This window comes from Berghia stephanieae, chromosome 5 (genome assembly GCF_034508935.2).
Source record: "Berghia stephanieae isolate SIO BIC M18660-M18661 chromosome 5, UCSD_Bste_1.3, whole genome shotgun sequence".
NCBI lineage: Eukaryota > Metazoa > Mollusca > Gastropoda > Nudibranchia > Aeolidiidae > Berghia > Berghia stephanieae.
Genome location: NC_088364.1, coordinates 6,293,136 through 6,308,582, shown reverse-complemented (window position 1 = coordinate 6,308,582; position 15,447 = coordinate 6,293,136). Strand labels below are relative to the sequence as shown.

At 37.6% G+C, this 15,447-nt stretch overlaps 1 protein-coding gene across 1 annotated transcript in view; it reads right to left on the bottom strand.

The window, feature by feature from the left end:
- Positions 1–13,379, bottom strand: part of LOC144972314 (RUN and FYVE domain-containing protein 2-like) — an 82,427-nt gene extending 69,048 nt beyond the window's left edge. The window contains 1 exon segment of the mRNA XM_078913407.1: positions 13,162–13,379. Within this exon segment, the coding sequence (XP_078769533.1) occupies positions 13,162–13,363 (202 nt within the window). The 5' untranslated portion in view covers positions 13,364–13,379.
- Between the last annotated feature and the right edge of the window lie 2,068 nt (positions 13,380–15,447).

The window sequence follows — 15,447 nt, the reverse complement described above, 5'->3', positions numbered from 1 at the left end:
ATCGATCGATTTAAATGTCCCTCATCTTGGCAAAATCTCTCAAACCTGGAACCTGGCGAGGTCTTTGTTGAAGTCCCGGGTTTGAGAGTTTTTGCCAAGATGAGGGTTATTTAAATCGATCGATATTTGGAGGACGAGTTTTCTGGCCAATTTTCTTAATACGCGCCTTTCCAGAGTACGGCGGTTATCCGGTTAAAGTAAAAATGACCAAAATTATGAAAATGTAGTTTTTTGAGGTGTGAGAAACAAAACTCAAACTCTCTTCAATAAATGCATTACTTATAACCAGAAGTGTATATCATGCGTTTGGCTTAAAACCCAATTGTAAGCATCAGGGCCATTCCGGGCATCCTAGAAATAGCTGGAGAAGGGAATTGATAGAGGAGCTAAAAACTGAAGGCTTAACGTGGAGAGAAGCTGAGAAGATGACACATGGTCGGACAAGGTGGATGGGACGCGAGATGCATGCGCACAACCAACATGACGTTCTCTCTCTAATAGCTTTTCCGCCGGTGACGTCACAGACTATGGGTGACGTCCAATCAAGGGACACTACTCTTCCGATAATCTCATTCCCTATTCGTCGATGGCCGATGCTCCAGCTGGAGTGAAGGGTCTAAATAAGTAAGTAAGTTTGTAAGCAAGGGTCACTCCGACATAATACCGTTTTGAGACTATTTGCTCCAATAAGTGAAATCAATAGTGAACCATTATCACCATTTCAACTTCCGGTACTGTGATCTATTTCTTTTTTTCCACCGATGTCTGTGTAAATTGGAATCCTGGAAAGAATGCATTGAATTTTGCCTAGGCTGAGCTATTAAATAGAGAGGAAAATCCACGAAATGTGCTCAAGGCTATATAACAAGTGGCTCCAAGTCCGAGCCAACAGCAACATCTAGACGAGGCATAACGCCTTCAGGGTGCTATCATAATTAGTGATAACACAATTAACGCTTATTATGTACTTAGGCCTATTTTACAAATGGTTGTTGTATGACAATTTGGATAAAGGGCCTTTTCCAAGGACTCAGCTTTGCGCCGCCCATAATGGTGGCAGTCGAACATTCGACCTAAAGTTACAAGCTCCGTGTTTAACTACTAAAATATGAGACGAAAGAGGTAGAATTCTAAAACATCGACAGATAATGAACACTGAAAGTCAGGAACCTAAGTTAAACTTAGTTTTTGATCTTGATTTTAAGGGTTTTACAACGCTGGAGACACTTTTTGGTCATTTTATCAGCGGTAATTTAAAAAAATACTGTAGAAAAGGAGATAGCCACACCAACAACAACAACAACAACAAAATTAAAATTAAAATCCAAATTAAAATTATCCAAGGCACATGGATTGGTTCAAATAGGGACTATCGGTGTGCTTAATTTGAAATCACCCAAAATAAGTCTCATCCAGACATTAGCACACAATCCCACTTAGAGCAATAATTTTAAAAAATCCCAAAAAACTTGAGCTTCTATATAGCGCAATATCCACTAAACGTGCTCAAAGGGGTCCCTGACCAACAGCAACACGTAACATGTAGAACGAGATATGACGCCTGTTAGGTGATAATATTTTTTTCCGACAGAGACAACGCTGTTAACGGCCAGGTACTCATAAACCTGAGTACGGTGAGAGAATGCGAGAAAAGAGCCTTTTCCAAGGACTCAACTATGATCCGAAAGCGAATGTCATACCACACGACCACATAGCCGCACAATACGCTCTAACGTTTACAAATTATATTTAAGTAAAAAATTCTGACAGTAGACGAAAGATAGATGATTTACAAATATATAGAATCTCCCAAAACGAATACTACACATTTGACTTGACTGTTTCCCTCTCAGCCAAGGATTCCGGACAGAGCCAGAACAAAACCAAGTAATCTCATTCCAAAACAAGGACAGAAAGGAACTTGGGAACGAGAATAGGTATAGGGGGATAGAAGAAGATGCAGCAACAGTGGCCTCTCCACCCACAATGGGAGGTCGAAAGACCTCATCAAACTTAGATGGTGTGGACAAAAAAAACCAAAAACAACTGGATGCAATAACAATCTATAGGTAAGTTGGGGGCTGAGTGGTTAAAGCACTGCACTGTGATCCGGAAGGTCCCGGATTCGAACCCCGCTTCAGAGATACTTTCTTCCCCCCCCCCCCCCCCCCCCCCCCTTGGGTGAGATTATTCCCAATTTGATCACTTTGGATAAAATGGATAATTCCTGCTGACATCAGACATCTTGTTCATTCAATGGATTATCTTAATCTTATTCCTTCGTGGAATGTCTAGGCGACGGTATCTAATGGTGCCTCTAATAGTGGTGCAAGGTCGAGTTCCTACTGGAAAAGTCTCATTACTCACATTCTCTCACCAGACTCAGGTGTAGAATGAGTACCTAGTCAGTAAAAACAATATACAATATCTGTTGGGGATCTCTTGCAAACCACCCAAAGTTTGAGCACATTCAGTGGGAATTGTGCTATATCAAAAAGCGTACGTCTTTCTAAATAAACGAAAGAATAACAAATAAAAATATGACAGGCTTCAGGAAGTGTGGATTGATATATGATTTCTGTTGTTTTGAGGGGAGGGGAAAGAGGAGGAATAGGAGGAGGAGGAGGAGGAGGAGGAGGAATAAAAATAAAGGGGAGGCGAAGGGAAGAAGAAGAATATGATGAGGAGCAAGAGGAAGAGGAGGAGGCATTGAAGATGTAAAGAAAGAATGTGGAAATGATAGGACATAGACAGATTTCAATGTTGTTTTGTTTTTTAAGAATAAAGAAAGATCGGGATTTTTCTTTCACATATTAAATCCCTTTACTGTTTTTTTTGTTTGTTTTGTTTTTCTTTTTCTTTTTTTTCTTTGCTTATAAATCATTATTATTATTATTATTATTATTATTATTATTATTATTATTATTATTATTATTATTATTATTATTATTATTATTATTAGATATTATTATTATTATTATTATTATTATTTTTTTTTTCTTCCTCTTATTATCATTGTTAGTCACCGACATCAGAAATATTGTACGTATAAAAAACACACTGCTCCGACGATAAGGAATGGAGGAAAATCGATTCCAAGAAACCTTGGACCCGGATACACTGTGTCGATGTTAATGTTATGGTCGTTTCGAAATAACTAAACCGGTTGACGAAACGAACGCACTCACAAACAGGCACATTGACAAGATTATAAAACATTTTTTTAAAAACATCCAATTTGAAACCAAAACATCTGAATTCCTACATAATAAGTGTAATAACAACAGGTTGATCGCACTGATGATAACACTATCCGTGTATGGTTTCTAAGCCTAATCGAACAACGGTAGAGTAACCAGCAGTATTGGGGAAAACAACACACTTGATGAGGAGCATCGCATGCACAACACATCGTGGCAGAATCACGTCTGCTGCTTGATACCGGCGGTGCTAGCGAGATGCCAAAATCTATTGAACACACTATTCAAGACAATAATGCACGGAAACACGACTGAAATAAAAACAAAACAAAACAAAACACACACAAAAAAAATCGAAATTTGTGAGTAATGACATTGCAACAGCGATAAATCGATTACTCTTTTCTTTTCCAATGAAGCCCAATTCGCATCGCTGTTACAGATCTTTTAAGGAAAACAACTATAAAATAAATAAATTCCCATTATTAATCCCAAGAAGTAATTTGTCTTCAGGGTCTATCTAAACAAACAAAAAAAAAAAGTAACGTGATAACTGGCGTCAGCCGCAGAGCAGCGAGTGCTGAATTTCTTGCTCAAGGAAAAACAAAAGCAAATCAAGAAGCCGACACCGGGGTCAAAGCCGCGTCCTCCAGTGTAAGTGTAAGTGCACGAGGAGGAAGAGGCAGAAGAAGAAGAGGAGGAGGAGGAGGAGGAGTATATGAGTATAAAATCTAAATAAGGCAGACGATCAAAAGTAGAAGAGTTTCATTCTGAAAAGTTCGAAAGAAAGCAAAGAAAAAGAAAAACAACAGGAGGTGCATTAGTAAGTTGGGTTTGTTTCTTTTTTTTTATAATCTTAAAAAAGGGTAAATAAAAAAAAAGTACGAAATGAGTACAATAAGCAACCATTTCTAAAACAATAATAACTACCCCCCCCCCCCCCCCCCCACACAGACACATCGTTTCTCGTATTTGCCAATGTAATGTAACATAATATATTCTTTTCTTGTTTACCCGAAGAAGGCCAAAGGCCGAAACGTCGTTTACTTTTTTTATGTATCTTTTATAAAAGTCATATTTACTCCCTTTATTTTACTGTAAATCTTATTGACTCAATTATGCACCTCTAGATTTTGATATTTCTCGAATCTATAGATGACACTTTTCACCTCCATTTAGGTGGTGAAACCCTCTGATGAATAGAAAAAGTCATCAATTGAAATAGGACAAATCTTTTAGGTAACCTGCAACCTCCACAGGGGGCAGTGTGGCTCAGCGGTACGGATTTTGCTTCGTACCCAAAAGGTATCAAGTTCGACTATCCCCATAGATAACACAGGCTCGTTGTAGTGTGGCCTTGAGCAAGTCACCTCGCCCTAGCTCACAATGCGGCACTGCATGCACTACGGCTATCGCCTGGGATATTCCAATCCTACCTTGGAATAGACCCTAAAGACAAATTTCCCCTTAAGGATGAATAAAGAGAATTTATTTTATTTATTTATTTTGACAACGGGTTTTTAATTGGAGGACTCGATAATGTAAAAAAAAAAAAAAAGACAAAATAAATACGAGATATTGTACAGACGATCGTTTCAAGTGTGCTCATTTTAATCATACACCACTGTACTTGATGTAAAGTGGGCGTGAGGGTGAAAGACCAATGCCTTGTATACATAAACTATTTTAATGTTTAATTTTTCTTTTTCTTTTTTTCTTTCTTAATATTACATTTTTAAAACGTTGAGGATAAAAGAAGAGGAACCCAAACGAACGAAGGTTCGCAAAGTGTGATCTGCCTTGGAGTCGGGTTCAAACCGTAACTGACATGCGTCATCTTGATATTTTACTCGTTAACTAGGTCTTTTGTTTATTGTTTATATATTACACCCCCCCCCCCCCCCCCCGGCCGCCCCTTGACCTTTCAACACATTTTGAGTTAGTTCTAAGGAAAGGCGGCCGCCAGGACATGAATTGATTTACTCCCGTTTCAACACCCAGTTGTTCACAGTTTCGTAAATGAGGTAGAAAGGGTAAAGAGAGATTGTGAAAGACATGGCACAAAATCTCTTATATTTCCTTCTACCCCCCCCCCCTCTCTCTCTCTCTCTCTCTCTCTCTCTCTCTCTCTCTCCCCGCCACCTTCGGTCCCAGAGAAAATTCCTATTCATTTGCCCCACCCGAAAGTGATATTATTATTATTATTATTATTATTATTATTATTATTATTATTATTATTATTATTATTATTATTATTATTATTATTATTATTATTATTATTATTATTATTATTATTATTATTATTATTATTTTATTATTATTATTACTATTATTATTATTATTATTATTATTATCATTATTATTATTATTATCATCATTATTATTATCATTATCATTAATATTATTATTATTATTATTATTATTATTATTATTATTATTATTATTATTATTATTATATTATTATTATTATTATTATTATTATTATTATTATTATTAATTGCATCATGTGAGGGGAAGCAGACACGGGACATGGACTAAAAGAAAAAACAAACAAACGTAATTTTATTGGCGCAATAGCCACCATACGTACTCACAGCGCTTCACAAAACATCCCCATCTATCATTGTTTATCTTTTTTAACTCACCCAACCCAAACACCGACTATATCCGTAGTTGATCCGGGGTTACTTGTGCGGTTATGTGGTCTTGTGGTATCACACTCGCTTTCGGATCGGAAGGTCCTGTGTTCGAGCCTCGCTCGGCGCATAGTTGAGTCCTTGGAAAAGACTCTTTACTCATATGCTCTCACCGTACTCAGGTGTAAAATGAGTACCTGGCCGGCAACAGCGTTGTCTCTGTCGGAAAAAAAAATTTGTAATATCGCCTAACAGGCGTTATGTCTCGTTCTACATGTTACGTGTTGCTGTTGGTCAGGGGCCCCTTGTAAAGCGCTTTGAGCACATTTAGTGGATATTGCGCTATATAAAGCTCAATTTAAAATTTAATTTAAAATTTAAAATTATAGGCGTAATATCAAAGCTTATGTTTTTAGTTATTGCATGTTAATGATAGTTCAATTAAACTATCTATGTTCATGCTCATTTTTAATACATTTTTTTCCGATTTTTAAAAGTAGCAAAATTTATAGGATTGAGTGAGTTAATACAAATCCTAGGAATCATATGCATACATTAATTATTTTCGACGGGCCTTTTGAATCAAATAAGGTTTTATTAATTTATACTATAAAGTCAGTGTTCAATATTGGGTTCACCCTGATGTTGTACCGGAATGAGATGGTGAGACACATTTGAGGCCGGGGGTACAGCGGTGGATGGGGAAGGGGGTGTGGTATTACGAGGTTACACTGTACATCCCGAAGCCAACTGTTTTTTTTTTTAACGGTGAGAGGTTTGTGATGGCGGGCGGCAGCGACGGGCATTGCGGATCGATACTACCCGTGTTACACAGTCGGTGTCTTGGCTGGCTGGCTGGCAGACGACATCGGATTGTCGATATTATGTGGGGCGATCGATACCACAGCACGGCACAGCTTCCGGAAACGGTGCGGTGTGTTTTGGTTTTGTGTATAATATTGTCTGCGTGTTCATCGATGACAGAAAGTGTTTCTGTCGCAAGAGGGGAGGGAGTGTTGGGAGGGGTACGGAATTAAATATCCAAAGTTGTGCGTGGTCATTGTCCGGAAGGGTGACAACGATCGAGAAACTTTGACACTGGCGCTGCGTTTAGGTAAGATAGAGCAAGATAAATCCACTCGACTCAGATCTTTGGTAGTTGAAAAAAGAGCGCCCAAAAGTCCTTTTGTCCAGTATAAAATTACGGGAATGTGGTTCGATAAGGGAATGAAGCGTTTAAAAGCGACACGATTAATATTAAGTTTAGACCGTGAAATTGCGTATTAATATCAATCTGCATAAAACAAATTAAATTCTGATGACTTGTTAATGCATTTCGATATCAGTTACGAATTAGGGAGCGGACATTGGTGTAGTACGACGTGTACATATATGCAGGTCTGACATCCGAACATCCTTATGGGCCCATTTTAACGTTGTTGTAATGGACAATATTTAGCTTCATTTTTTTTTAGATTTCCATTACAATAATGAGCCCATAAGGAATTGGGTTATCAGACCTGCAAATAAGTGCATGTCGGTGTAATATAAAAATGTGGAAATGTGTGAGTAAAACATAGCGAGACGATGCAGAAAGAAAAATACAAAAAAAAAAAAACAACAAATAAACACAACCCCCCCCCCCCCCCCAAAAAAAAAAAAAAAAACAACAACATCCAACCCCCCCCCCCCCCCCCAAAAAAAAAAAAAAAAAAACAAAAAAAAAAAAAAAAAAAAACAAAAACAAAAAAAGAAACAAAAAAAAACAAAACAAACAAACAACAAAAGAACAAAACAAAACAAAACAAACAAAAACATCCCCAATTGAGACATTGTTTCATACACTATCTACATCCCTTTGCCTTTTCAGATTTCAATGACAGTGAAGCGACAATAAATGTGCTTTAGTAACTCGATGGGTAATAATGGGCGTAAAGCTAATTCGTAAGCCCTTTCAATCATTGTACATTATTTATTTCTTTATTTACTTATTCGTTTGTTTATTTATACACTCACTATAATTTATCTCCACATGAATCTATTTATTTTTTTATAGCACCATTAACTTTATCAATCCAGTCCAGTGCTGTCACAGATTTACACATTAGCATCTATATATAATACATAGGGAATGAGATTAGCGGAAGAGTAGCGTCCCTTGATTGGACGTCACCCATAATCTGTGACGTCACCGGCGGAAAAGTTATTAGAGAGAGAACGTCATGTTGGTTGTGCGCATGCGTCTCTCGTCCTCGCGTCACCCATAGTCTGTGACGTCACAGGGTCGCTACTCTTCCGCTAATCTCATTCCCTACAGGGTAGTATTCTCTAAACGTGTTCAATGCGTTTTGCAAAAAGTATTATTTCAATAAGTAACTATCAATAAGTAGGACAAGAGAGTATGACGCAAGTAATTTTTTTTTTCAAAAACAAACTTGTGGTTAATGAAAATTTTAAAGAGAAAGAAAGAGAGAGAGAGAGAGAGAGAGAGAGAGAGAGAGAGAGAGAGAGAGAGAGAGAGAGAGAGAGAGAGAGAGAGAGAGAGAGAGAGAGAGAGAGAGAGAGAGAGAAGAGGACGGAGAGAAGAGGACGAGGACGAAGAAGAAGAAGAAGAAGAAGAAAACCCCCAGATTTTCTTCAGTCAGCAGCTATCCAATAATCCTACGGCGAAACTTATCACGAAAGGGGAGCTATCTCGGTAAATACGTCAAAGTAACGGTAATGCTTGCATTGCTTCCCTTTGATAAAAAATCTATTTCAGACGATATCCTCCACAACGTAATTGATTCATACAAATAATGGAATACCCATTTTCACAGCTGTCCTTTCGTAACATTTCACTTTACAATAAGTGCAAACCTAATATGTGGCACAAAAATAACATTTTAAAAATCAAATTTGGCTGTAAAACATTTACTTCAAATGTCAGTGCATACCTAAACTATAATAAATATCAATACACGTGTGTCCTGATTTTGGAAAGTTTCCAACCAAAATTGTGTGTAAAATTCAGACGTCTAGATGTGACATGGCATTGTCCAAAGTAATTTTCACGCACTTTTTATTCTAAGGGAGCGGATAGAAAAATCTTCCAAAAACTTTTGTTTATTATTATTATTTATTATTATTATTGTTTATTATTATTAGTTTATTAATTATTATTTTTTAGTTTTAAAATTTCACAACCCCCCCCCCCCCCTTCTCTCTCTCCTCTCTTCTCATTGTCTTTCTCTCAGACAAACACACACACAAATAATCACACACACGCGCACACACACACACAGACACACATACACATTCTCTTCTTCCTATTACTTCTTAGCCATTATTTCCACATGTAACGAATCTAAAATTGAGCTTTGAGCTTTATATAGTGCAATATCCACTAAAATGTGCTCAAAGCGCTTTACAAGGGGTCCCTGGTCAACAGCAACATTAAACATGTAGGTCGGGACATGACGCCTGGCGTTATTACAATTCTTCTGACAAATACAACGCTGTTAATGGCCAGGTACTCATTTTACACCTGAGTACGGTGAGAGAATGTTAGTCAAGAACCTTTTCCAAGGACTCAACTATGCGCCGAGCATGAGGCTCGAACCCAGGACCTTCCGATCCGAAAGCGAGTGTCATACCACTAGACCACATAGCCGCACAATTTCCAGTCATTCAGACCATAAGGCCCACGGAGCTGGGAGTGATCTCCCTGTTTCTAAAGCATTATTATAATGATTATACAGGGACGATTCTAGCACACTCTCAGCAGAATAAAAGAAAAATAATATTTTTTTTTAAAATGAGCTTTTATATAGCGCAATATGCTAAACATGCTCAAAGCACTTTACAAGAGGCCCCTGGCCAACAGCAACACTAAACATGTAGGACAAGACATGACGCCTGTTAGCCCATATTATAATTTTTTTCAGACAGAGACAACGCTGTTAACAGCCAGGTACTCATTTTACACTTGAGTACGGTGACAGAATGCGAGTAAAGATCCTATTCCAAGGACTCAACTATGCGCAGAGCGAGGCTTGCACCCAGGACAGTGAGAATGATTAACCGGCTATAGGCATTGGTGGAAATTGTAAGAGTTGTTAGTACAAAAGGTGACTGGTACTATAATAAGACATGGAAATATTTTATTATGGTTCCAAACGACCTGCTTGGGGAATATTATATGAAACATTGGGAAGCGCATTTAACATGGTAAATTTATGGAAATGTGATAAATCAAAATGTTCATTTTCATCTCATGCAAGTCGTCCCTCAGAGCCATGAGGCCCATGGAGCCGGAGTTTATCCCAGTTTCTATAGCGTGAAATGGACAATAGCAATTGCTTGCTACCCTTTGGATAGGATGGTGGCCTATCCCAAAGTATTTTCTACCAGATCTTATAGACCCAGCTACCCAATATTGACGATGCCAATTTTGGAGGTCCTGATAGTTTGTGGAGCACTCATTTTACAGGATCCATCTTGGGTTAAGTCAAGAATTTTTTTCTGACCCCCCCCCCCCCCCTCCCCCGTCCACCTAGCAGTGATTGGGTAGCTGGGTCTGTTAGATAGGACAGAAAGTAATATGCGATAGACTAGAATCATATCCAAAGGGTAGCAAGCAATCTAAATTGTAGGTTTAATTTTTTTAAAAAACGATATTAACTCCATCACCATGGGTCCTATGGCTTTGAAAGGCTACTTATGTATCAATATTGCACCAGGATATCACTTTTTTTTTTTTGTTGTCTCTATTAATTATGTATCATCATAAATACAGATCTTTTATTTCAATATAGATTTGACAAACCTGCACTTAAATTGACATTATCATTTTATTGACAATGACAATAATTGATCTACAACAAACGATTAACAAAAAAAGTCTGTCAATGCTATTAAAGTAGCCCTTCCGAGCCACTGGGCCCATTGAGCCGGAGTTTATCACAGTTTCTATAGCATGAAACGGAAAATAGCAATTTTTGGCTACCCTTTGGATAGGACATGGTATATCGCCAAATACTTTCCACCAGATCTAACAGTCCAGCTACTCAACTGCACCCGGGATCGATATCAGTCCCTTTGCATGTGAAGCAAGTGCTCTACCAACTGAGCTATCGGGACTGTCACATTAATAATGATGATTCACATTTATTTTAATAAAGTTTTATTTTATTAAGAACTGAGTTCATCTCACTCCGGTTATATTTTGATAGGCTTAGAAAAACTTTACCTTCTAATATTAGATCATCTTTCCTTTAATAGTCTTCTCTTTGAATTCATTTCAAATTAGTGAATACTTTTCGTTCTACCTTCTGTCACGTAGCCACTTATTATAAACGCTGATCGATCTAATCTACCTCACTCACTTCTCTCAATAACAAATGCCCTGACGGCCATACTATTCCACTCTTCATATTATCGATGTTTTCAAGATTTATATCTTACTCTCAAGACTTTGTGGAGCACTTCACTAGTTTTGAATTCCGCCATCAAGACATAGGAGCTTCCTTTGTCACCTTTGCCAGTTCAATCACTGTCAAGAATTTATCAAGCCTGAGCCCGTCGGAGGAATAGCTGCAACTACTCTCAAACTGGAAGAGGAACCCCACAAGTCCGCCCGCAATATCTAACATAATCATCATCTCATCAAGATCGCATAAGATACGTAATATCATTATATTCTCAATTGTAACGGTGATCACCATTCATTTATTAGAAGACTCATTTAATAAAATTTCATCATTCTATTAAAATCATCTTAAACAAATCGTCAATTCTCTTTTTAAAAGTAACTAGTAAATTCTGGGGGCCTTATTCTTCACATCTTTATTTTATACATGTAGCCGAGATAGCTCTTCATCACTCATTTAGACCATGACAGGGACCCACATAATTATTAAGATGCCAGGAAAAAATACAGCGAGTGAAAATATGAGATTAACGAAAAAGATGTTCCGCAGATTGGTTTAATTATACTTTTGGTTTTCCTTCATATAATGTTTTTGTCCCATATATTGACTTTTCATTGGTTCCCTCAACACTGTTATATTCAACCTGCATTGTATATATAGAAAATATATACGAATTCTCAATATTTTTTTTTATAAAACGGTTGATGGTTTTAATTAAAGGAGGTAAGTAAAAATAGGATAGAATGTTCAAAGTTCAAGATGTCTCGCCTGTGATGGAAAATAAAAATGAAGAGCTGAAAGAGAAGGGTGTAGTATGTGTGTACGTATATATGTATGTCAACATTTTACCTCAATCTATAATGTTCGGTACCACTCTGTGAATATTGTTAGGTATGGAACTGTTTTGCACCACACAAGTACCTACATTGCCAACCAGTCTCAGGGTGTATGAAAGATATTGTGGATAATGGAACAAAATCCTGTGCTTTCTGAATTTGGGTTTCATGTGTCTACTTAAAATCAGAAATAAAACTCAGCGAGATCTGACAATATCTTTTGTTTGTTGAGGTAAGAAAGATATGACGATATAATGCCATTGGCACAGTAAGTAAAAGAAAACTATCCCCTCTATCTATACTATCCTGAAAAAAAAAATTAATGAAAATATATTAAAAATTAATGATATTTTAGTCCACTTCACTATTCGCAGTACGACTGCGAATAGACGAAATCACTATTCCCAGTACTACTGAAAAGAGAGGTGGCCTTTTGTTTTTTGTTGTTTTTTAAATTAAAATTTTCATCTATATTATTGTCTATAATGATTTTTATCTGTTTTTATCCCTTTTTAATATTTTTTATCTCAAACAATATACATTGTGCAATGTCCGATATAATGTTACATAATTCTTTTAACGGCATTATTAGTTTATTAGGTCCATTTTAAAGCCCTGGTACTGATAATTAAAATGATTCTATTCTATTCTATATCTACTTTGATCGCAAAAAAGTTTTTTAAATGTACGCAGACTTCATGTGTCGTCTGTCGTTATAAGGGATTTTAGTTTACCTTGTCGTTACGCAAAATTTACCTGCCTGAAGTATTAATGTTCTAAGTTTTAATCGACGTAGGTGTACTTGCAAAGTAAAAGTAAAAGTGCAGGTGGTTTAGTTTAGATCTATCTTCTCTACGAATCTCTCCGAGAAGGAATAATAACTATCTAAATCTATAAAATAAATATTTATATTCCTAAAGTTATGTTGATTTAAAAGCTTATCATTATCCCTCAATAAGCTGAAATGGTGGGAAAATAAAGGAATAGTTTTTTTTTTTAAAAAGGCAGATTGAGTAAAGACAACATACAAAACAAACGCTCTTTCACTTTCTTTGTGAGAGTGAGATTGTTTACTTACGTTTTCGAAGTGGAGGTAGATTTTCTTTTCCTTGTTTTGGAACAGGAGGTAGTTCTCTCGGTGCAGGTTCCCTTATTTCAAGAACACCTGTTGAGGTGTCTTCCACATTAACCCAATCGTCATTTAATTGCTCGGGTGTTTGAGCTTCAGTTAATTCGTCGAACAGTGATTTATCACTCTTTTCATCACTGATCGCTGCCATGTTGAAAACTGCTGTGGTGGGGGGCGTCGAGTTGTTTACGTATCGAAATTAGAAATTAATCAAATCGATATATCTGCTTTTTAAAATGATATCGAATTTTTCGTTCTACTCATGTGACTATGACAAGACCGAAAATGACACATACCCTTTTCAGTGCATGGACAATAACATTTATTGAATACTATAGGTATTTTTTTTCGCTTAAGAGATAGCTGTACTGCATTGTGTAATGCTTGTTTCAGAAATCCTCCTCTTCAACCATTTCCTTCACCTCCTCTACCAAATCGTCCTCCTCCTCCTCCTCCTACTACTACTACAACTACTCTTACTACTACTACTACTACTACTACTACTACTTCTACTATTACTACTACTACTGCTACTACTACTACTACTACTACTACTACTACTACTACTACTACTACTACTACTACTGTGTGGTCTTGTGGTATGACACTCGCTTTCGGATCGGAAGGTCCTGGGTTCGAGCCTCGCACTCGGCGCATGGTTGAGTCTTTGGAAAAGGCTCTTTACTCACATTCTCTCACCGTACTCAGGTGTAAAATGAGTACCTGGCCGTTAACAGCGTTGTCTTTGTCCGAAAAATGGTAATAGGGGAGACCGGGGCAAGTTCGTCCACTTTTAGTCATTTTGTATCACTGATAAGTCAATTACTGATGGAATACAATGGGATTTGGTGACGTATCACTTTATTTCATTCTGATTTAAAGCATGCCTTTGGTTTTTAAATATACACAAAATTGATGCATTTATTAACGAAATAAGATCATTACTTCAGGTGGGCGAATGTGCCCCTTCACTGGGGTAAGTTCGCCCAGGGGTTGGGGCACATTCAACCACCTGGGGCAAGTTCGCCCATGGTTTAAAATTCAGAAGATACATACATGAATCAATTTGATATTTACTATAATGTAGTGGAATTAAGTGAAAGAAATAATTACAAACACATATCAATAAAATAAAAAATACACTGATCCGATATATGTGGCATTACTATTCTTTACCAATCAATACAATTATCTGAATCATTACAGTTATGGCATACATAATAGAAACATTTCTTTTTGTCTCCAACACATTGTTCATGTGACCATTGTTTACATTCTAAGCACTGAACCCATGTCTCCCTATTGCTGTCTGACCATGGTGATAAGCAAATCAAACAATACCATTCATCACTTTCTGAATCCGATGAATTATCAAGCAGACGCCGCTTAACTTTTCCTTTTATAGTTGCCTTTTTCCCCCCAATAGCCTTCCCTTTCAGTGCAGTTTTTTTCTTTATCTTTGCCAAATGCGCTTCTTCTATTCTATTCTTTTCTGGTGTATCTGTAAGGATACAGCTCTTCCGCTTTTTCCTCCCCCTGGTGCTCTTTTTCTAGGCGGTGCTTTTGGATGTGGCCTAATTAATTCAGGCGAAAAAGAGTTTGAAGTTCCAGGTTGAACCAGCGAGAGAGGAATAGATTGCTGGCATGAAGGTCCAGGCTGGGGCAGAGATGGAGGAATAGATTGCTGGCATGAAGGTCCAGGCTGGGGCAGAGATGAAGGAATAGATTGCTGGCATGAAGGTCCAGACTGGGGCAGAGATGGAGGAATAGATTGCTGGCATGAAGGTCCAGGATGGGACAGAGATGGAGGAATAGATTGCTGGCATGAAGGTCCAGGCTGGGACAGAGATGGAGGAATAGATTGCTGGAATGAAGGTCCAGACTGGGACAGAGATGGAGGAATAGATTGCTGGAATGAAGGTCCAATTGGGGCAGAGATGGAGGAATAGATTTCTGGCATGAAGGTCCAGTTTGGGGCAGAGATGGAGGAATAGATTGCTGGTATGAAGGTCCAGTTTGCTGTTCATCTAACTCGGGGTTTGGTCTGTCAGTAACAGAAGAGGGACAAAAGTCAATGTCCTGGAAAACATCAGGTCGAAAAGGATGTATTCCGGCTTTTGCAAAGCCTGCCACAATATTCTCTACAGAAACACTTGGGCTCCATGCAGTGTTAACCAACTCCGAAATGTCATATATTGACAGAGGTGATCCTGGGTGTGAACGCAACCAGTTCTG